General features: G+C 51.4%; 8 protein-coding genes across 8 annotated transcripts; 3 read left to right on the forward strand and 5 right to left on the reverse strand.

The window, feature by feature from the left end:
- Positions 1-91: 91 nt before the first annotated feature.
- On the reverse strand, positions 92-2,937 carry PpBr36_07440 (uncharacterized protein; the record flags this gene model as incomplete). Its single annotated transcript, XM_029894577.1, has 2 exons — positions 92-2,493; positions 2,592-2,937. The coding sequence occupies 2 exons, from the start codon at positions 2,935-2,937 to the stop codon at positions 92-94; spliced, it is 2,748 nt and encodes a 915-aa protein (XP_029748931.1).
- Positions 2,938-3,809: 872 nt separating this feature from the next.
- On the forward strand, positions 3,810-4,625 carry PpBr36_07441 (uncharacterized protein; the record flags this gene model as incomplete). The annotated part of the gene is made up of 1 exon (XM_029894578.1): positions 3,810-4,625. The coding sequence occupies one exon, from the start codon at positions 3,810-3,812 to the stop codon at positions 4,623-4,625; it is 816 nt and encodes a 271-aa protein (XP_029748930.1).
- Positions 4,626-6,025: 1,400 nt separating this feature from the next.
- Positions 6,026-9,105, reverse strand: PpBr36_07442 (uncharacterized protein; the record flags this gene model as incomplete). Its single annotated transcript, XM_029894579.1, has 2 exons — positions 6,026-6,941; positions 7,031-9,105. 2 exons carry the CDS (start codon positions 9,103-9,105, stop codon positions 6,026-6,028), a joined length of 2,991 nt encoding a protein of 996 aa, XP_029748928.1.
- Positions 9,106-11,948: 2,843 nt separating this feature from the next.
- PpBr36_07443 (uncharacterized protein) lies at positions 11,949-13,295 on the reverse strand (the record flags this gene model as incomplete). Its single annotated transcript, XM_029894580.1, has 3 exons — positions 11,949-12,914; positions 12,998-13,195; positions 13,251-13,295. 3 exons carry the CDS (start codon positions 13,293-13,295, stop codon positions 11,949-11,951), a joined length of 1,209 nt encoding a protein of 402 aa, XP_029748927.1.
- Positions 13,296-13,761: 466 nt separating this feature from the next.
- On the forward strand, positions 13,762-16,395 carry PpBr36_07444 (uncharacterized protein; the record flags this gene model as incomplete). Its single annotated transcript, XM_029894581.1, has 2 exons — positions 13,762-15,603; positions 15,676-16,395. The coding sequence occupies 2 exons, from the start codon at positions 13,762-13,764 to the stop codon at positions 16,393-16,395; spliced, it is 2,562 nt and encodes an 853-aa protein (XP_029748595.1).
- A 1,685-nt stretch (positions 16,396-18,080) lies between these two features.
- Positions 18,081-18,275, reverse strand: PpBr36_07445 (uncharacterized protein; the record flags this gene model as incomplete). The annotated part of the gene is made up of 1 exon (XM_029894582.1): positions 18,081-18,275. One exon carries the CDS (start codon positions 18,273-18,275, stop codon positions 18,081-18,083), a length of 195 nt encoding a protein of 64 aa, XP_029748926.1.
- Positions 18,276-20,660: 2,385 nt separating this feature from the next.
- On the forward strand, positions 20,661-21,074 carry PpBr36_07446 (uncharacterized protein; the record flags this gene model as incomplete). The annotated part of the gene is made up of 2 exons (XM_029894583.1): positions 20,661-20,897; positions 20,976-21,074. Coding segments are annotated over 2 exons (336 nt in total), but the record flags the coding sequence as incomplete, so codon positions are not given.
- Positions 21,075-21,899: 825 nt separating this feature from the next.
- On the reverse strand, positions 21,900-22,370 carry PpBr36_07447 (uncharacterized protein; the record flags this gene model as incomplete). Its single annotated transcript, XM_029894584.1, has 2 exons — positions 21,900-21,970; positions 22,259-22,370. The coding sequence occupies 2 exons, from the start codon at positions 22,368-22,370 to the stop codon at positions 21,900-21,902; spliced, it is 183 nt and encodes a 60-aa protein (XP_029748924.1).
- Positions 22,371-22,602: the final 232 nt, after the last annotated feature.

Genomic DNA, 22,602 nt, shown 5'->3' on the forward strand with positions numbered 1-22,602 from the left:
AAAAAAAAGCATTGTACTGTCTTGAGAATTCAGGCCGTTTCCGTGGCAAAGGATATAAGAAAGTAGATAGGAAAGCAAGTGGCCTCACCCCTCAAACCTCGCGTACAAGCACACCTTTCAACATGGCCATTTCCTTGTCCAACTCGGTAACCTTGACTTGGGAACTATGTAGCTTGCCCAGAAGATATGTCACCCTGTCCGCTATCTCCCGCGGCTGCTTAGGGAGCGCACCCAGCAAGGCCAGCTCAGTTTCAACCTTTTCGATATTCTTGGCCTCCACCTTGGACAGCTCCGTCAAAAGGAGCAGGTTCATTCTTGCCCTGAGGACCGCATCCTCAGTGAGCTGGGTAAATGCGGCTTGGTATACGGGTCTCCCGGCACGGATGGTCTGCGGCCTGCCGCGGTGCGACGTGACCGTCACCAGCTCGGCTGCCGCTAGGGCCTCGATGGCAGCCTCGCCGTCCGCCGCCGAGGGTGTGGTGGAGGACGCAAAGGTGGGCGACAAGAGGACCTCATTGTACCGCAGGCTGGTCTTTGACGCAATCTCCTTGATCAGAAACCAGGCCTGCTCGGGAGACCACTGCGTCTGAGTGCTTTCGGCGCTTTTCTTGGCAAGCAGGAACATCTTGATGATCTCCGAAGACGACTGATCCACGATTTCCGAGATGGCGTTCTGGGGGCTCTGGCCACTCTTTAGGCGCCGGGCCAAGAATTCGAGGTCAGTGAGGCGCCCACCCAGGGTGTCGATGCAGCCGTCCAGCTCGGCCAGGTCTCGGCGTCGCTTGATGTCGGCCTCAATGTCATGCTCACTCGGCTTTTCGGCGCCCTTGTCACCGTCGGGGTCTTGGCTGTTGCCATCCTTGAGACTTTCATCGCGGTCTAAGCCCTCTAGATGGCCGAGGACATACTTTTTCGCCACTGAAGGCGACAGATCTCCCAGGGACACTTGTCTGAAGATACGATCAGGCAGGGATTTGGACAGAGACTTCGAATAGGAAGAGTCGTTGGTCAAGAAAACAACGTGTGCAATGTTGTTTTGGACCATGGCGGCCGCCCATTCGGCAATCTTGTCATAAACTAGCCCACCGTCATCGTGTTTGTGCAAGAAGTTGTCGATGACAATGACAGCACGCTTCTCGGGATGCGCCTCAAGATAAGCCTCCTCGGACAGTTCGGCACCGGATCCATCCTTTCTGTATTGCTCCAGAGAGACCTTCTTCAGAGCAGACGCGGTTGTGTGCAGGATCTTGACAATCTGGGACTCGAGGGTCTCGGAAAAGCCTGACTTGACACCGGTCGTGCCCTGGACCGCGAGATCAATCATGCTACTGAGCGAGTTGGCCCAAGAAAAGACAGGCCGGTAGCCGACCGCGACGGCTAGCTTCCTTATAGTCCCACTCTCGCCTCTCGCCTCAACGATAGGCTTGCAGTCAATCACCAGCACATTAGGCCTGCCCTTGAGCGCCTGGTCTATGATAAGCTCCTTAGTGCCTGAACCCCGCGGCCCTTGGACGACGATGAAGGTATCCGCGGTTTCGAGCAGCCACTTTTGCACAGAGTCAATGATATCCTTGCGCTGTGACCATAAAGCCTGCAGACCAGCCTGTTCGCCCTTGTCGTGGCGTCGCTGCAAGACGCTGTTGGTGACGTCGGCAGTTCTCCGCTTGAACCACCTGTACAGTCGACTGTTGCTGACGCGGAATGACCCTTGCACATGGGCCCGTACAAAAAACTCCCGGATCGGATCAAACACAATGACGGTAAAGGCGGCTAGGAGAGCAGCCAGTATAGGAATGACGATGCGAGGGTGGCTCGTGATCCACTCCCAGATCTTGTGCGGCTTGACCCTTTGTTCGTAGGATAGCCTGAGACGGGTGGCGCTGTTGCCATTGTTGATCGTCAAGCCGTGCAGGCAGTTCCGTGCCACCACAGCATCGCGAACCCGGACAAAGTCTACATGCGCAAAGCGTGGTGTCACCTTGCTGTCCGAAGGCTGAGGCGTTATCTCAGAGAGCTTGCCATAGCGGCGAAAGAGTCCGTACAGAGCCTCCTGTGAAAGCTCGGTGCTGGTGGCGTCTTTCGAGAGCTCCTTGGGTGGACAGAACTCTACCTTGAGCCGAGCCTTGGGAAGGCGGTACAGATCCTCGAGCCAAGGCACACCCTTGACCGCGTTGACCCGTACCGACGTGAATGGGTTGAACCACGGCTTGACGGGGCGGTCCCGTAAGCTCTTCGCCAGCGATTCCTCGATTTCGGCTGGCGTGATCTCTGGTCCGTGGCTGAACTTGACGAAGGCGCCGCCATCTTTAAGGCGCGGAATGATCTCGGTCACTTTTATTGGCAGACTTTCCGGGATGGAACGCTTCACCATGGAAATGGGGTCCGTGATGCCAAAGGATGACTTTTCAAAGCGCTTGAGAAGTTGCTCCGAAAAGTCCTTGTCGGTGCCCCATCGGCGCCAGAGAATGGTGCTCAGGCCCAAGGGGAAGATGTCTGAGTAGGTCGGGTCGAGGTCAGCGGCTAGGTCAGGGGGTAGGGAGGTGGGTTATATATATTTGTCGGTAAGGGGTAATATGGAAGACTTGTATTACTGTCAAGATATAGGGTAGCCTCATTGGGGCGGGGCACAATGTGGCCATAGTCGACTTCATCAGCGGCACCATTGGATCTTTGTGCTGCTACTGATGATGATGATGATGATGATGATGATGATGATAATGGTGCTGTGGGTGCTGTAGTTGCTGTACTCTCCCATCGACGGTTGTCCCAGCATGTATTCAAACCCGAACCCCAACCCCAACCCGGACTCTGACAGCTTCTCCTGGTAGCTGCACTCAACTTTACCCTGGACCTCCAGAGCGCAGTTGTCGGTTGCCTTGTTTCTGCAGGCCCAAAGGTCAGCGACCTAAAAGGCAAAAGTCGCGTACCTCTCGTCATCTCTTCTTCATTTTGGTCCGTATTCTAAATTTGAAGTCTCAGCAACGGTAAGGGTGTTGTTCTTGGTTCAGCTGATGGATTAAGTCCAGAAAGCCTGGATACGAATGGGGAACGGGACCATTGCAAGGTGAGGTCATCGAGTCAGCTCTACTGCTGTAGGGCGACCTAATCCCTGTTAACGGTCAACCTTAGCTGGGGAACCGGTGCCTGCCAATTAGTTGGTGCCTATCGATAGGTACAGCTAACCACACCACCAAGTGACAAAATGAAAGAGGGACAAGGTTTCTTGCCCATCTTGTTGAACCTCTAATTATTTACCAAAATTCTTATCATATCACAATACTTGGTAGATCTTTCAGGAATCTATTTGCATATATCAATCTTTATTTTGGAACACAAATTTTCCACGTCTTTTTTTTTTTTTTCCCCAGGCGCTGATTGACCAAACTTTTTAGCCACTCATTATACTTACTACCTTGTACGCCAAGTGGAGCCGTCTGTCTCTCGCGGCAGGCATAGAAGCAATTCTAGTCTCCAAAAAAAACAGCCATTGAGACGCGACAAACAAACTGCCTTCACTCAATCAACATACTTGCCTACTGCTCCTCATCCTGCGCCATACGTCTCACAGTCACGAGACAACCCGACTACCCTACCCCTCACTACCGCCGAGAACCTGTAGACTACCTAGGGATTGAGGGAACCCCCCCCTTGGATCTATTTATTTGAGTCTTTCTACGACTGTGACCTTTCTCCTTCATATTCAGGTCGTAACCATCGAGGTCACGGAAACTGCAAACCCAAATTCTTCTCTCACAACTAATTGTTCACCAAGACTTGGATATTCTACCTATTCAAGCTGGTCTGTCACAATGGGCTGGTTCTGGCAGACTCCCCCTCACTCGCCCAAGGTGGCGCCCAACGACTCTTCACAGCAAAAAGACACCCAGTCCTCGACGAAGCCGCCGACCCAGCAGCAGCCGAAATCCAACGATGACGCCGAAATCGCCAAGTTCCTACAGCTTTTCCAAGATGCTGACGCAAAACCCTCGAGCTCTACCTCCCAATCCTCATCAACAGGCCAACAAGCCCAACAGTCATTACCATCATCATCACAACACCACCAACGGCAAGCAGAACCATCATCCTTCCTCTCCAAGTTCTCCCGCCCCTTCCGTGAGGACCCCTCAGGTGCCTCCCCAACCCGCAGAGACCTGGATTCGCTATCGCCCTCTGAGCGGGCCAAGGAGGAGATCGTGCAGTCGCTGATGCCGACCGACATGTCGTGCCGCGACGCCTTTGACTACGCCTACGGCTGCAACAGCCTCCGGGGCCAGTTCAACGCCGTGTACCGCTACGGCGAGGTCCGGTCGTGCTCGGAGCTGTGGGACAACTTTTGGTTCTGTATGCGCGTCAAGAACTGGCAAGGGGACATGCGTGCCAACGCCATCCGCGACAGGTGGCGTGACAAGGAAGAGCGCAAGTACGGGCCCGGCATGCCCAGCAGTGAGGACGTTTGGAAGCCCAGATTGAAGCTGTTGGGTCCCGACGAGGCCTTCCGCGACAAGATTCCAGAAGTGGATGCCGCGTTGACGCAGAACGAAGATGACTTGGAGTGGAATAAGCAGGAGACGGAGATGAGGAGGGTCGTGAGGGAGAAGATGGGCATCAAGGGGGCTGGATATTGACGAATAGTAGGGTGTTCGTCGGCCATTTTGTAGGGTTTATCAAGCGTAGTGCACGCATGTTTCTATTATGTACGGCCACGGAAATTCATCAGATGTGGTCCCTCATGTTATGTGCTTTTCGGACCACCTGGTAGAACCGTCGGAGAGGTAGGATTTGCAACTTTTATAGCATATCCTTGGAACGGCCCAGCTGTCAGCCACCGGACAAGCTCTAATCTCTGAAACTAACATGTTATGTGGCTGGATTAGATATTCGATGCAATATTACGCACGCACAATGTACGTGTCTGTCTACCTGTACCTGTACCCACAAAGGTGGGATACAGACCCTATAAATGGGCTTCCCTACAGAATAACAAGGAAACCTATCCGTACGCAAGCAGGTGCGTCGTAAGTCCAGGACCTGCATTACAGGCCCCAACTCACTTCAATGTTGTTTACGGTACTGGAAACCCGAGCCAAATGCCATATTGATAGACAGCACAAGGGGGACGATGGTATTTTTTGAGATGGAAGCAATAATAGACAGAGGAATGGTACGTGACTAACACATTGTCTGGTCGGGTGGAGGTGATATGGTAGGGAGCTTGATGACTGCTTAGAGAGGCCTATTTAGCTACTACATCGCCGTGGATGTATCCAAACATTGAGGCGGAAGCCTGCCGCAATACCGATGGGCTTCCAAAATGTCGAAAAAGCAGACAAACCTGAGCATAAGATCGACCTTGTGGGCCAAATTGGCTCAGCACACAGCACACAGCACACAGCACCTTGCAGTTCGTTCCCAAGCCGTCTATCATCCTCCATGTTTACATCGACACCTAAGGTGTTATATACCTCTGCCTGGTTGAGCTTCGTGTTTGGCCGAGAACGTCCCCTCTGAAAACACGACGAGGTCCCGAGACGACAAGATACTCGCACACGCAAATCCGCATATTTATGTATCGATAAACACAAATATTCAAACGGACCTATGAAACGAGGAGGCTAGACGATGAAATTTTACATTAACATATTAAGCCCTGTTACACTCAAGAGCTTGATCCAAAATGATACAAGTAATCTAGTGCATGGCTATGCAAAGGTATCTAAAGAAGCCCATTGAGGAAGAGGACCCGAGTACAATCGGGGAAGAAGAGAAGGCAGAGAAAGATAACAAAGGAAACAAATTTGAAAAAGGCAAACGCCTCCACAGACACCAACGCAAAGGTATAGAACAAATCAGAATATGTTTACGCGGAATCAACTGAAAACAGCATGAAGGGGCTTGCGCGAGCAAGATTTTCTGTAATGCTCGCTTTGTTAACAAAGAAAAAGAAAGGAGTGAAGCGGCTGAAAGAGCCCATAGGCAACGAGAAAAGGCCTACAGATCCCAAAATAAAGACAAAGTAAGCATTGCTCTACGCCAGCCCTAGCCACTTCAAAGCCTTGCGCGTGTTGGCCTTCCTGGGCACCTGACCACGTGTCATGTAAAGAGGCATCAGGCGCCTCTCCTCCAGGTCGTAGTCGCTCTCCTCGGCCGGGTCGTAAAAGTCTAGGATGCTCTCGGCGCCGCCACCTGTTGTGCCCATCGTGCCCATAGTTATCCTGCGTGTGGCCCTGCTTTTGGCCGTTTTGGTAGTGCGGAAAGAAGCAATGGAGAAGGCCCGCGACTTTGTCGACGGCGTGGGGGATGGCGAGCGGCGCCGGGTATGGGTTCCACGGCGTGTAGAAGTCGAGGGCATGGCGGTCTCGGGCGGGCCCTGAGGCTCTGGGACGGTCTGCGTGCCCACGGAGCTACTGGGAAGTCGGGGTAGGGCCCCTGAAGGCGGTTCTGACCGGCTAAAGCTGACGGGTCGGGATTCCTTCTTGCTGGTTTTGGTGGGCATCTGGTCAATTGTGTAAAAATCACTGGCATCGATCAGAGTGTGCCAAATATCGGAAATGAAGGCGGAAACCTCATCTTGTTTCGCCGTTGCCGCGAGAGTGATATCTGAATGACCTGCCAATGTGATGGTCTGATTGGCAATGGTAAAGGATTGTAGGGTCTGGGCCGTTGCCTGAATGCTCCGGTTCGAACCGCGACGCCTCGGTGGCTTTTGCTCCGGCACGATTCCGGCAACCTGCACAATGTGGTCGCCCATGAGCTTTTGCATGGCTAGAACGGTTGGTAAATGGCTTGCAGGGTATTCTAGTATCATGAAGCGGACGTCTGGATGCGCGGCAAGGTACATGTCCAAGTGCGGGATGATCAAGGCCGCCAGCACCATCGGACTACCGAGAGGATCCTCCTGCGTGTGATCCAGAGGCTGCCGTAGAGCATTGGCGATCAGATACCTGGAGTGACGGTGAAACCGACAAGTCAATATATGCCCCATATTCAACCATGGGTAGTTTAAGGCCTGGGTTTCAGGGGTCATGCTCACCTAAGATTCAAATGGCCGCTCTTTGCAACACCACCATTCATCGAAACGTTTCCTATTCTGCCCAATTGCTCCAGTACCGACGCAGAAAAGCCCTCCTCAACAGCTTCATCTGCGCCAATGGCGAGGACGAGATCCACATGCTTTTTATAGCTCCCTGCAAGGCTGTTCTTGCTATCACGGTTTGGTCGGTTGGGTTCCGTGACACCCTCGAAAAGCAGTCGCCAAAGGTTATCCATGTCAGGGAGGGTAGACAAAAACTGTTGACTAAATCCTTGCTTGTCCGAGGAGTAGTGTGTGGAAAGTTCACTACGCAATACATTCTGTACACTGATGGATGACTTCCTGCCAATGGACAATACTCGAAACTTGTCGCTGGGATTCCTGGTGTGAGGAGGTGGTGTTTGAGCAGGAGTGGGCGGGTTGACAGCAGGCATGCTCAAGTCGTCCAATTTCGAGGGGGGGATAACCCGTCCTCGTGCGTACTCGCTCTGTGGTCTATATGGATCGTATTCATCGGACGCACTAGCAACAGAGGCAGATGCGCTTTTTTTCCACACCAACGGTGCGGGCCATTCAGTAGTACTTGGCGTTGCTGGAAAGTCTGGAATATCGTAGCTCTCATCGCTAGAGATGGGAACCACTGGATATACGCCGGTCCTGAAGCCCTGCATGATTGACTCAAAAAGAAGATGGTGCACGTCACCCGTGAAGTGTATCACGAGGTCTTCTGTGAAAGGTAGAGCAGGTCCCGAGACCGGCTGCGCGGTACCGCGTATTGAACCCGGCTCTGCATCGATATCGAATGCGTCTGTGCCCTTGTCGACATACCGTAAGCTCGTTTCTGGTTTCCTGCGCGACGCCGACCGGGAAATCGTTGTCTGGTTGGCCTTGCATACAACAGCCCGGCGGAGATCGAGGTTTGCGGGACGGGGCCGTGATGATACGTCGGGTCCCGGTACTCCAACCCAAGAGAAACAGCGTGTATCCTCCCCATCGCCTCTCTTCCGATTTGTAATACCCCGTGATGCACCTTCAGTCGGAACGTTGATCCTCAGACTGAGGCCACGAGTCGGAAACATACGGTCAAGTGAGCGCACTCTCCTGAGCGAGGCTGCCTTGGCCAATGGGGCCATGTCCAGGATTTCGGCCTGTTCAATCACAGTATTGCCCGGACTTGTCGGGGAGGCAATAGGCAGTTCGGGGAGGGGGGACAGGCATGCCAGCTCATTGACAGGGCGCGGCAGATTGTAGCTGGGTGCGTAGGCGTACGTCGCAACTATACTGCTACATGTTGACATCCGCAGCGTATTCGAACATGCGGGATCCCAGAGCGTGGCCTGAAACTTTGGGGCCTCCTCCAAGAGCCGCGTACGGCCCGCGACAGACGTTGCGGGAGACGAGGCACCACCTTCTACTGGGGCATCGGTCACCGTCAGGTCAAGGTCCTCAGCTGCTGCCTGTTTTAGCACGCTGACGCTCGGGAGACTGAAGCTTCGTGGCCTGGTCTTGTCCAAGTCCAGCAGCTCATTGGGCTGCAAGGACTGGGTCTCCTGATCCAGGACCTCCGCCGCCCTCATAGCCAGAGTCGAAGCGTCTTCTATCTCCACCTCTTCATATCCGTAAGCGTTGTGGGAATCCTTGCCCGATACAGGTTGCCTAGGATTTGGCGTAGGACCCACCAGTCCTGCGAGTCCGTCCTTTACGAGCTCTGTAAAAATTGCTTCCGCCTTGGAGTATCCTTCGATGCCTTCCTGTTGTCGAATAGCTGTGATACAGAGGGTGTGCGCGCTCACAGTCCCGCCGTTTAGGAACACCAGTCTCTTGCGCGAAGGGGTAGCCTTCTTAAGAAAGTCTAGGGCTTGCTGTCGTCTGATAGTAGAGGCCTCGTGGACTTCTCGAATGAAAGCGCGAGCATCGAATGGCGTATCGTCAGATTTGGGCTTGATGTAGTTCTGAATACTTGGCAAAACCAGAATTTGAGGGGAGGTTGGGAGGAGCCGAAGTTGGGTGGAAACGACTTCGGGCGACCCTTCCAGCGCCACGAGGTTTCCGTGATAATCTGGAGGCGGGCCCATCCTTCTTCCACGACTGTGGGAACTGAAGAGAGGCGAAGTGTATTGGTGGCCAAGTAGAGGGGCCGGATTCGAGGCAAGGTGTAGACAGGTCTTGCAATTCAAGAAAATAAGATAAACGCTGCAGAGCAGTATAAGGGTATGTGTACAAAAAGCCTAGATATGTGGGCAGTGAAGATGCGTACCAGAGCCGCTTGGATGAAAAGGGTGCACAAAAGAAAACATAAAAAAAAAGAGAATAGAATATGAGTGATCTACGATGAGCCAGCCACCACTGGGAAGCCGCAGAGGAAATTTGTTCCAAAGGCACGGTGGAAATGGGCCAAATGAGGGCAAACACGACTGAGAATCTAGTTTGAGAGCCAACATGAGGTGGTAAACGGTTATAACAGTCCGCTACAGAGAGTAAAATTGACCGATTAGCTTACATGGAACGCAAGTACACGAGAACTAGAGGTGTTGGGGCATAGACAAGAGAGAAGGCTATGGCCGGGTAACAGGCCGGGCAGACAGGGGAATGTAACGGCGTGACTTGCCATGAAGCAGAAACCCTCAGGGCATTCTCTAGCGCGTGTCCTGACGCCATTCACCCAGCGTTTGGTCTCGAGGAAAAACGAGGCATTGGAAGACTAAATTGGGCAAAGAGACTAAGACCTTGACCAGGGGTAGGGGGCTTACCCTAACAAGCCTACTCGTAGTAGTACAGGATCTAGGGGAGGGGAGGCAAAATGAGTTTGTGCGCATGAGAAAAACACAAAAGCTTCGATATCCACAGCTTCATTCATATCTGTGCCTCCCTGGCTATTTTGCCCCTTCCGTTGGCTAAGCGGGTGCTATCGTGTCTCAAGGTGATGGACAAGCCGGATAGAAGCAGGAAAAACGCAACATTGGTAGTCCAGATCATCATTTGCTGCCATCTGATTTGCAAGGTCCTTGCCTGGGTAGTACCGGTGTGCTGCCGTGGTCGAGAATAGCGATGATAGCCATGATGTATCCGAATCCGGAATTGATGGCCCATCACCGGTTCACTGCATTGCATTGTACCCAGATAATGGTTGACGTGCTGCGCAAGGATAAATAGTATTGGCTGTCAAACGCCTTGCTGTACAAACGCAGTAAAATCCATGTGGGATGATGCGGCCAGCCCAGGGAAAACTAGGCTGGAGGCGGGAATCCAAGACAAACATCAATAATAGTCTTGATTGACCTCAGTCGCGATTGACAAACAAGACAAGGTATGCTGGTCGATTGTCTAGAGAGATGGTTGGAGATGTTTGAGTGGCGGTTGTTTGTTCATTGCCCATCATTTCAGCTGCACTGAGATTGACTGTGAGATCAACTGCGGCTGGGAAAATTGCTTTATTCAGCCCAACATTACCGGAAATTCCCGCCACACCGCGTGCTTGCAGTGCTGTAGAAAAAAACACCGAAACGAGCCAGGTATTACTGCAACGCAAGGCCCTTTGAGAAGGCCATTAAGTGCTCCGAGAAAAGAAGTTAATCAATAGGATGTCCAAGTAGGTTAGGTGGACGGTTAGCTACTTCCGTACCTTGACCATAATGGGGCTTGGTAGGTTAAGTGCCTGCAGGGACTTGTTCGACTTGGGCCAAGCCAGCGAATCCGTCTGTGCCGGATTGTCTCGTCGTGCGTGCGAGCCACGCGAGGTTAGATCCTCATTAGCTTGTTGATTCATGGAATATTCTACAGAGGTTGAGAAGGTCTCAGCGTATCAGTGGAAATTCTGTAATTGAGGTTCTGTTGGTTCGGACTGAAAAGCTTGTGAGTGTATCCCTTGCATCTGACCCCTTTTTACTGCTTTTTTTCTATCTTTTTTCTCATTCTTGGGCTTGTGTGTCTCTTGGGGTCGCGAAATCGAAGATGCTGGTGCTTTGAGTGTCCTGACCATGTTGCAGCATGTTGAAAATTGTCGCACAAAAAAAAAGGGGGGGCACAAAATTATACAAACATACAAACAAACAAACAAATGGCAAGAGCTTAGCAAGCTCCCAAGTCGAGAACCCTTCCTTCCCTGTCAGGTTGCAGCCTAGATGATGCTGTGATCCGTAAAGAGCCTGAGCGGGAAAGGGTGAAACGGAGCCCATCTAAATCCAACATTCAGGGGTTCAAGACGCTAATTCCCCGCGAGCCGGGCTCCCCGAAATCTCCCTCCCATCTAAATCATGCCTTGCGTGCAATCAGTCATCAATTAACCAACAAATCTTACCACAATCCTAGTCTGACAAGGCTTCATTTTCTGCAAAGTTGTTAATGAGAGTGCGTAATGGATGATTTCATGTATGCATGCTGCCGATTTTCAATGTCACCGATACATACAACAACCGGATGGGTTGGTTAATCATAGATACCATGGCTGAAATGCATTGCTTCCCTCAAGTCCATCAGGCAGGTAAGAGGTTGGAACAACTATTTAGTTGACAATCAAACACATAAACAGCCCTGGCCACGAAATGAGGGCAATTTCAGTTGTACGCGACGCGATACGAACGAGGAAAATTTATGTTGCATCAATCGAGTGAGCTCCCTCAACACTTCTCGGTATCCCAAGTGCCGTATACCCAATGTGGAACGACTAGCCACCTGCGTAGGTACTCAACCGGGGTCGTCTCTGCTTATGGCGTTGGCTACTGGTGCGCTTCATCTCGGAGGCCAAAAACCTGCAACCACCCGCAGAAACGTCTTGACAACGCCGACTGGATCCGCCCACAATGGACGATCGGCAAACACGAGGCGCGGCCTCCCTCAGAAGCAATCAACCGCAGACGTCTTCTTCAAGCCTGGAAAGCCGTCCGGACTCGCCGGAAATTTTTTATGATATCTCCCTTGGTCAGTCGTCGTCTTCCATCAAAGCCGCCAGTTCGGCCTCCTCCTCTATCGAAAGCAACCCTTCCTGCGCTGTCTCTTTTGCCTCGACCTTGCCTCCCGAAGACGTATCTTGCTCTTTGATAGCTACATCAAGCAGGGATTTGGTCAAGGGCCACGTTCTGATCGTACCATCAATACCAACGCTGCAGAGACTGTCGCCCACTTTCACCATATCAGTGACCTCATCGTAGTGTCCCTGCATTGAACAGTACAATTTCCCTGTCGACCTGTCCCAGAACTTAACATCCTCGTCTCTCCCAGCTGTGATGACCCATGTACCAGTGACTGCGAGAGCCTTGACGTGGTCACCGTGCTCAAACACATCGTCGCTAACGAAGGCACCGCCCCTTGCCAAACACTTGGCTGTTCCGTCACCACTCGCAGTCCAGAGATCAACCTCGTCGCTCTCTTGATCAAAGACGAGCTTGTAGACACTAGTCTCGTGCTCCAGGAGAGTCCGCCTCTCTGTTGAAGACTGAGGGACCTCGTCCACCACCTGCTTCCAAGAGTCCAAGCGAATCTTCCACCGCCGAATATGCGGGTCGCTGCTGGCGCTGAACAAGTACACCTCGTCAACAGTGGTTTGAGCAGGATCTATGGCAAGTGCTTGGACGGCGAGCATGTTAAGCACACTGTCTTGAAGAACGTGGAGTTCTTTGCCCGTGCTCACATCCCACACGATGATCCTCTTATCAGCACCACCGCTGATCAGGATATCTGTGCCGCCTAGAGTGGCAGTGGCAATGGCCTTGATGAAGTCGGTGTGGCCCGCATACTTCCTTGCAGGGGTTCGGGAATCAATATCCCAAGACCATATACACTTATCCCAAGACCCGGCGAAGAGGGTCTTTTGCTTTGGACCACCCACCGCCACGCAGGTCACGGGTGCGGATGGCCCACGATATACTGCCGTGCTATCTGGTTCATCCTGTCAACAGATTAGACGCAAGTCAGGGCGAATCCTAGTGAATTTCAAATATCCTCGTTGACACGATCACGTAGATCACGTACACCGAGCTTGACATGCCTCACGGACCCCGCAGATTCCGCAACGAAGATGGCTGATGAGGAGTTGCGCGGATCCGCGATTGCAGACAGGATTTTGGACTTGAGCACTATCGGCTTTCCATATTTGTTGCTAGACTTTGCATCTCGCCTTTCTCTCTTGGCCTGCTGCGCACTATACAGACAGACATGCGAGTCAGAATTCTATGTCCCGGTACATGTTCAACCACCAAAACTTGAAAATGACAGCTGAGGAGACTTGCTCTGATTCGAAAAAATGCCGTGGATCCGATGACTTGGACATATTTTCAGGTCTGCCGGCGCAACTATAGAGTACTGGCACCAAGATATTCACGACGTTGAGTTGTGACAAGGGGTGGCTGACGGAGTAAGATGGCTGAGAGCAAGGTAAGCTCATGGTGGGGTTGAGACGGTGGACCACAAAACGGAGCCTAGCTGGCCCTGATTGGAGAACCAAAGCTGTGGGCAATTCAATTTAACAAGCACTAAACGCGTCAAAGATAGTCGCGTCGCGCTCCTCTCAGCCTCCCTCATCTGCATGTCTCGAACTTAGCTACCTACCTACTACTTAATCTACCAACTCAATCACCTTACTTATCCTCGTAATTTTTCAAGCCCATTAGAAGAGACACGGAGCTTGCAGAATACCCGGATGGTAGCAGCATCTGACCAGCAAAAAATCTACCTACCAGACACCAGACAGACCCTTACGACCACCATCCTTGTGGCTAGCGGATAATTTCACAAACATGGCGAGCCGTCGCTACGTTCCGCGGCAAGGCCACACCGAAGGCATTACTCATTGCGCATACACGCCTAATGGGTCACAACTTGTGACTGTCGGGTCCAACAACACCATCAGATGCTACAAGACCGGGTCAGATGGCGAGCCCAAGAATATCGACGACTGCGGAGAACAGAATGTGGCGGTAGCCGCAACAGACCGGTTCTTTGTGGTCGGCTCTGAAGATGGCACGGTCAGCCTCTTCTCCCTCGAGACGCACTCTTTTGAAACCTATCTTCTCCGAACATCCCTGCCGATCCGTGACATTGCCTTGTCTTCAGATGGGAAATGGTGTGCTGTGGCCGGCGATGAACTCACTGTCAAAATCGTGAGCACGACAGACAACACTGTGGTCCGACACGCGAGGGAGCACGGCAAGCCTACCAAGCATGTTTCTTTTGATCCGAAAGGCAGCACCTTGACATTGTCTTGTACAGACGGGGTCATTTACATATACTCGCTCACTTCAGAGCAACCAGAGCTCATACGCAAAGTCGACGGAATATTGGGCAGTCTGGATATGGAATCCGAGGCTTCTGGAAGAGTAGTCTGGCATCCAGATGGAAGGGCTTTTGCTGTTCCTACTCCCACGCGGGACATCCAGGTCGTTTCCAAGAACGACTGGGAGAAGCAGCGTGTCTTTGCAAACGGCCATGAGGGAGACATCACGGCGATGGCATGGTCACCCAACGGCTCTATGATTGCAACGGCAGCCAAAGATGGGAAACTCCTGATCTGGGAGAGCAGGGGTCAGAGCGTGATCGCCAGGCACTCTTACGCGAACATCATGGACATTGTCTGGCATCCCAAGGCCAACATTGTTTCGTTCACAACCTTTGCCGGCGAGGTGTTTATATGTGCCGACTTTGTGACCGCCGACTTCACGCCTCTGCTGCAGCTACCACTGCAGGCTTCCCCGTTCATCCATGATCCGCTTGCCGAGGTTTCTATAAACGCTCGCCGCCCTGCCATCAACGGATCCAAGGAAATCCCCTCACGACCCAGGCGCGATTCTCTAAACTCCTTGGACTCGTTTGCCAATGGCATTCCGGAAGATGAGGATGACTTTGTTGTGGACGACGATGGTGCCGGATACACTCTCAACAGCAATGGCAAGCGTCCTTATGATGGCACGAACGTCGGCGAATATTCAAACAAGCGCCCCAACATGCTCAGACCGCAGTACCACGAAGCGTTTCAGCCTGGATCAACTCCCTGGCGGGGCAACCGCAAATATCTATGTCTGAATCTTATCGGGTTCGTGTGGACTGTTGATCAAGACTCACACCACACAGTGACTGTTGAGTTCTACGACCACGAGTTGCACCGCGATTTCCACTTCACCGACACTTTTCTGTACGACAAGGCCTGCTTAAGCGAGCATGGAACGCTTTTCTCATGCCCACCACGCGACGGCAAGCCCGCTGTTTTGTTCTACCGGCCGCATGAGACTTGGACGCAACGCAATGACTGGCGTACGCAGCTGCCGGCTGACGAGGCGGTTCTAGCCATGTCCTTGAGTGATTCGTTTGTAACTGTGACGACAACCGCCGGCTATGTGAGAGTCTTTACGCTATTCGGGGTACCCTACCGCGTCTATCGACCCAAGAGCTTTCCAATGGTGACATGTGCTAGCTGGAAAGACTATGTTCTCACTATGGGCAACGGTCCTGTCGGGGCCGACGGTAACACCAGACTTTTGTATAGCATCGAGGATGTGAAAAGGGATGAGATTTGTCAGAACGAGGACACGGTAGCATTGCCAGAAGGAGCTACCGTCAAGAGTGTGTTCTTTTCTGACGATGGAGTAAGTTTGTCCTCCTGAATAGCGAACAGTGAGAGCATCGGGAATTGTTTTTGTTAACACATCACTGGCCAGGATCCATGCATATATGACTCTACAGGCACTCTACTGACCCTGCTGCACTGGCGACAACCATCGCGTGCATCATGGGTTCCTCTTCTCGACACGAAGCTCCTCCCGCGTCTGGCATCAGGCAGGAAGCATGAGAGCTACTATCCGATCGCGGTGGCAGACCACAAGTTCCACTGCATCATCCTGAAGGGCGGCGACCAATATCCCTATTTCCCGAGGCCTCTGCTGTCGGAGTTTGAGTTCTCTGTCCCGCTCGCCTCGGCGCCGTCTGGTAGTAAGAAGAAGAAGCAACTGAACGCCGACGGGGCCGAGAGCAGCGAAGACGAAGAGGAAGATAAGGGCGCCGAGGCGCAGAAGCTCGATCAGCAGTTCCTGTTGAGAAGCATACGGGCAGCGCAGGTCCTCGATTTGCTCGAATCGAGTTCCACGAGCAAGAGCGTCAGTCGGGCACAACAGCAAAGCCTCGCCCGGCTGGAACTGGAGATTGACAAGACGCTGTTGCAGATGTTGGCGGTTGAGTGCCGTGAAGGTGAGGAGCGGGGCATGCGCGCGCTGGAGATGGTCTCGTTGATGCGAGACCGCAGCGGGAGGATGATCGAGGCGGCTTGCAAAGTAGCGGAAAGGTATGGACGGACGATCCTAGGTGATAAGATTCGGGAATTGGGTGAGAAGATGGTCAGGGGTGAGGGAGATGATGACATGGATGAGGATGACGAATTTTAAGCATGAGATATCCTATCTTGTATTTTGGATGGCTTTTATTTTGATGACCCCTTAAAAGTTACAATGACACACGATCACGAATTATCGAAAGCGGGCAACTACAGCCTACGGTACATCAATCGGATCTCCGTGTTCCAAGGGGTCGGAGTCCACCAGAGATGATCACTGTAGCAGTAGCCCTGTGGACATGTTTGGGAAAATCCTCCTTGAACCGAGCAAACGTTTCCGCGTGTTGCCGCCAAGATGACCTTCTAGAAGGATTGAGAAGGGGTTTCGGAAGTGAAAAGTGACTGATCGATCGGGGGATTGATATTTTGAATGTTTATTCACGAGATTTGTTTCACCGCTGGCACGAGAAATGGTTTGCACTAGACCAAGTGCAAGTTGCGGGCTTGCAAATCGAACTAGAGTCCTAGAGTCGAACAAAATCCTACAGTTTAATGAGAACGAGACCTGCTGCGGCCAATATCACCGGGGATACCACCGGTGATGCAGACGCGGGACCGGGCGAGTCGGCGACTCACTTTGAGATGATTGAATGAACCCTAGACTTCTAGTACCCGCAGGCGGATATGGCCTGAACAATCAAAAGAATTATCAGAAGGCGTCGTCAGTTGCAATCCCCTTACAGCTATGCAATACTATTTTTATTTTTATTTTGCTTTTTCTTTTCTTCCCTGCTCGGTTCTTTTACTCCCTACCCCCTACTTTCTCTCGTACGAGAGAGGGCTTTGCCTGGCAAAATCGGCAGTTTTTTTTTTTTTTTTCCCAACGAAAAGCCCTACACCCTATAAGACCAGGCGATAAATTAAGCACATGTCTCTTTTCTTTTTTTTCGACTACGAGGTCCTGGCTCTTTTAGTGTAGATGGGCAGGGACCCTTGGGGAGACAAACGGTGCAGATCACACTGGTTCGGCCGGGCCAGGACGGGTCGGGTCAAAAATTTTGGTATTGTGCATGTCAGATCCACTTTGAAAAGCGCCCCTGAGAGAGAGGCAAATGCGCGCCATTCTATTGTCCTGCCTCGCTTGTTTGCGAATAAAAATGCATTCTCCAGAATCAGGATCTCCAAAAGAAAGCCATATCACAGCAGTTTATGGTTCGGGAGGGATGGGGGGGCATTGAAAGCAAACAATGCACGCGTCCTGCTTTCCGCAGGCATATGGGACCGGGAGGGACCTTGCTTGTCGTGTATAACTTGGCAACAAAGCATCAAGTGCGCGGGTGTAAGTTCTTGATCTGGTTATATCACCCGCAGTCGTTCAACTTCTTTTGCCGGGTCGGGTCCGGAAGAGGGGAACCAGGTTTGACTCTGTTTTGGATTTTGTTCTTTTCTATTTTGCCCCTCACTTTTTTTCTTTCTTTATTGATTTCTTTCGATTTCTATTAGACGCCGAGTTGAAAAAGAAACAAGGCCGAGAGGCGTGGTGCCATGAACCTGACATAGCGACAAAAAGGGTCAATAATCGAAGGGGGGCGAGAAAAAAAGGGGGGGAGATGTCACAATCTACTCCCTGGTTCAGGTGGATCGATTCATATTCAAGCCCTCCAAAACGCTTGCGATAGTATTGATCGCTAAAGCATGGTCAGCGTCAGTTCCCTAACAAAGTGAATCAAAGATCTAGGCCTTAGGATCTGGTAGTAAGGTGCCACGGATCCTCAAAGTCACGTCCCACGGTTGGCTTCAACTCCATAGTTGAGATAGTCTAGAGAAATAGGGTAGACACCTTGAACTTACTGTACATCCCGTACAGTATGCATATGTAGGTCTATGCAAGAATCCCAGCTGCCAGCAAGAGCTTGGTTGGGGGTTGTAGGTGTGGGTGAGCCAACGTCGTACCAACCCAGGTCCTAGCGGGACGGGACAGTGCCACCCCATTTTCCCCCTTGCCCCGGTTCAATTGGCGACATTAACAAGGGTCTGGAATTGGGAAGTGCCAGCGAGTGGCCCGGGCGTGACGACCGGGAGCACTGTCCGGCTTTGCACTTCATCTACAGTACAGTATTACAGGCAAAGTCTTTTTTTAGCCTTGCTAAAGTGTCCAGGTTCTGGGGTTTGAACAAAAGCACAAGAGGACAAGTTCATATGTAGATTTTCTGTGGTGCATTTTTTATTTATCGGCACATTCATATTTTTCCTTAAGGTTTTGTTGAGCCGTCACCCATCAAAAATAAAAAGGCGCCATAGGTAGAAAGAAGAATATATTAAAGACGTATGGTTGTGGTTGTCTTTGAGTTGGCAGGAGAGAGAAAAATGCCAAGATGAAGATTAGACGAAAGTGCAGTACACGGGTGACATGTCTCCTCCTACTGTTTCTTTTCGGGGGTGGGGGTGTCAAGTAAAGCGGTCAGTACATTAGATAGGACCTGGGTAGTTGGTGGTCTAGAGCATGTCTGGTCGGCTTCTCTGCATGTGATAAGTGCAGCAGCGTATATCGCGGAGGTTTTCAAGGGGACCTCGGGCATGCATAAGTAGGTGCATGCTACTGCATGGAAGAGATGACGAAGCGAAGGTCGATCGGCAATCGTCAGAATTGATGTCAACGTACGCAAGGCGTTATTTTTTGTTTTAAATTTAGTACTTTTTTTTTTTTCTGTCCGCATTCCTATTTACGTACTGTTGGAGCGTTGTTGGTGGCGTTCTGCAAGGCTCCGGTGCCTACACAAGAAGATGATCGCGACCGACTACATGGTTTCGACGTGAATGTTTGTGACGGAAAAGATACCTAATTAGGTCGTGTCCAAAATTACATCCAAAAGATTACATACCCGTATAGCCCGTGAAAATCTCCCGCCTAGGCAGTCTCTGACTAAAGATTGATGATTACGCCAGACAAATTCGGTCAAGTGAAGAGGGAGCCAAATCGACGGTTTACAACGATAATTCCCTAGTCTTGCCCATCGTTGGCGCCAGGAACCAAACACCGGGTGTTCCGATTGCTTACTTTGGTAGGTACCACCGGGGCGGGGCGGAGTCACACTCAACCTCTCTGCCCCCATTGAAACATACGTAGCAGTAATACTACTCCTAAGCTAGGTACGAAGTCTTCTAAAGCTAATTACCAGATTACTGTAACCATTCATCATGGCACCTGACACCGGACCCGGGCAATGATCAACACGAAGCCCGATCACCGATTTGATAGATGCACGTTCTTTGTTTCCAGAACCACTTGCCGAATTTGCGTCGACGTTTACTTGCCAGCAAAAGGGCCGACCTGATTTTTTGTTTTCCCTGTTCAGACATAGTTATTAGTTCTAGACAAAGGTACCTTGTTGCAGGCTGCTTGGTTGATCATTGCGCTATTTAATAGCCCCAAAATAAACAGCCCAAATAAAAGAATTCAACAAGTTCATTTCCAGAAGGTACAGAACACGAATTGTTCGCGCAATAGAAATGTCCGGCGAACACAAAACAAATACATGCCGTTTTTATCATTATTATTATTATTATTTATTTATTTTTCTTCCCTCTTTCGAGGCGAGCTGACGGAGATTTCTTTCGAGCAGCAACAAGCAAAAGAAAGTTCAAACGCAGCAGCCGGGAGCCGTGTCTGGTCTCTACCCCTGGGACGATTCCTGGTTGGCTGTACAGGGGATTCAGGCCGGTTGCCTGTCCGTGCCCAAAACGCCAGCGGCCTCATCTGAAAGCGTCTGAACGTGCAGAAGAAAACGCCAACGACTTGGCCAGCCAGCACGATGCAATCGCACGCAAGGGGTAAATGAACAAGCCAAACCCCGAACGAGGAACACAGGCAAGAGTCTTCCATGCGCTGCAGTTCGGATGCGGGTTGGCAATCTGGTTTTCGAGATAAGAAAACTGGGCAGGCTTCGTCTTTTTCGCACATCGGCCCCTTTTGAAATCGATAAATCTGTTTCAATTTATGGAAGCGGAATGCTACGACGTAATGTGGTTACGGTAAGTAGGACATCAAGGTAGCCACCTGACGGTGAGTACCTCGGGTCCATTGCTGGACGTGCCTCTGGGCTGAGGTAGGGTAGTCGGGCCTAATTGCCAAGTCAAAACAACTTAAACTTACACACCTTGACGTTCTCGAATCAATCCCCGCCTGACTAACGACGGGAAGAATGGAATAGAAAAACCCAATCACGAACTTGGTCATTGCTCTTCTTGGAACTACAGGAAGAGGTAGGAACTTAGATAATTCGTAAGTAATCAAAGCAACTCCATGCTGTCAGTCGACCTGACGTGCTAGGTAGGTCTAGACACATTGACACCAGATAACAAACATGCGTACCTAGGCACATTCTATTATGCCGGATACCATGTACACACAGACACACTTCATCTCCCCTTCACCCTCTCTTTCGATGGCTCCTTTTTTCAACTCAAACACTGTCGAGGACAACAAAAATGGAACCCTCCACCGGTCCTTGCCGAGCGCAGTGGTGCGCGGACCACCTCATCCAACCCCCACCCCGCAGGGCCGTCACAGTGCAAGCTGAATGCGCAGGGATTTGGAAGTGGTGCCGTCCATGGGTGTGTGGTGCTTAAAGCGGGCTGTCCAAAATGCTCGACGTTCGAGGCTCCACAGACGGCGGAGAACCCTTGCGACAGATTCAAGACGATTTCCCTGAGGTGCAATCCACGATTCAGCAAGCAAGGGGTACGATGGGGAGCGAGTCTGGTAAAGGAAGGAAAAAAGGGAACTGCAAAGTAATTAATACTCCGTTGCACTGTAATAAAATAAATTAAATAAACAGACCCGGCGAAGCTGAATACGCAGCAGACTCGCCCCAAGAGACTCGGTACCGTAGGCGGACCTGAGCTAGCCCATGCAGCAGGCCAAGAATTGCAAATCCTGCCTATTCTTGTCTGGCTGTCTCTGTCTGTCTGGCTGCCGTTATTTTTCTTCCCCTCCCACGCCCGCGACGTTTGGATCATTTTGAATTTTTCGAAATCTTCCTGCCGTTCGCGCAGTCCCGTCGGGTGTTACTACTTCTGGTGGTGTTTCTCATACGACTATTAACATTAACTTCCGCCAACAAAGACTTCGAACTTCTGTCGATCCACCACAACATCCATCCATTTCATCCGTCTGAGCACAGACAGCTGGAGCTTCACCAATCAGCCTTGCACGCCGCCATTTGAATCAAAAGCACCTTGTAATAGCGAAGAGAGAGAGAGAGAAAAAAAAAAAAAAAAAAGAGAAAAAGAAACAAAAAAGGACTGTAGCCACAAAACTCCTTTTTTTTTCACTATTCATCAGCTTATTCGATCGCAGGACGTGGATAGTCGAAGGCTACTACATTCTACAGCTATTACTTTTACGACTGTTACCTCAATTGCAGACTAGCGCCAACGAGCGAGCGCATCTTGGTCAGGGTTGCGGCTAATAACCTAACGAACAAACGACCAGGTTCGTGGATTGCTAGGTCGGGCCAGACCAAACGGAGTCCTAGCTTTGCACCCCCCAGCATCTGCCCTGCAGAGAAAAAGCAAGCATTGAGCCGGGTCTCGTCGAGATTCCACGGCCCTAACCTAAATCCTCGGGTCAAGCCCCTCAAAACGCTGCTGCACCTTTGCGCCACCAGAAAGCCTCCGCACTCTGGCTAGTCGGGACTGGTGTTTCGGCGAGAGCGCCCTCACAAAAAAGTCGATACCTTCCATGTCAGCAGGCGCTAGCCGCCTTAGTTAGCTCTGTCGCTGTCAGTTGTCACCCTAGACCTAGTTTCGCCATCCATACCTCTCCTATCTATTGTATTTCACCAACATGGCTACCCGTTGTTAGACTTCCGATCGATCTACCCTTCCTGTACCTGTTCACCTACCTATCCACATCATCTGCCGCCTTGCCTCCTACCTACCTACCTAGCCACCTTGTCTGTTCGCCCAAACACATCTCGACTTCATCTCCTGCACCGCCGTCAAACCCGAAGCCCTGCGACTCGGCTTCTTTCCCGTCCGCTCGTCTGTTCCTTGAGACTCGACCCGGCGAAGCTGACCCGCCATTGGAGGATTAGTATTCGGCCAAAGGACGGACCTTGGCTCGCAGGATACGGGAACCGGCAGCGCCAAAATATAGGGGGGAAAGCGGGACGCTGTACTTGGGAACAGAGACCTTGGCCTCTGCCGACAAATAATCCCTCTTCTGTCGCTTTTGAATTAGTTCGGTTCATGTTGCACTGAGGTTCGTCTACGGCCCCCTCTCGAGCCCCTAACCATCTACCCTCTCTTTTAGCCT

This window comes from Pyricularia pennisetigena, chromosome 1 (assembly GCF_004337985.1).
Source record: "Pyricularia pennisetigena strain Br36 chromosome 1, whole genome shotgun sequence".
Taxonomy (NCBI): Eukaryota; Fungi; Ascomycota; class Sordariomycetes; order Magnaporthales; family Pyriculariaceae; genus Pyricularia; species Pyricularia pennisetigena.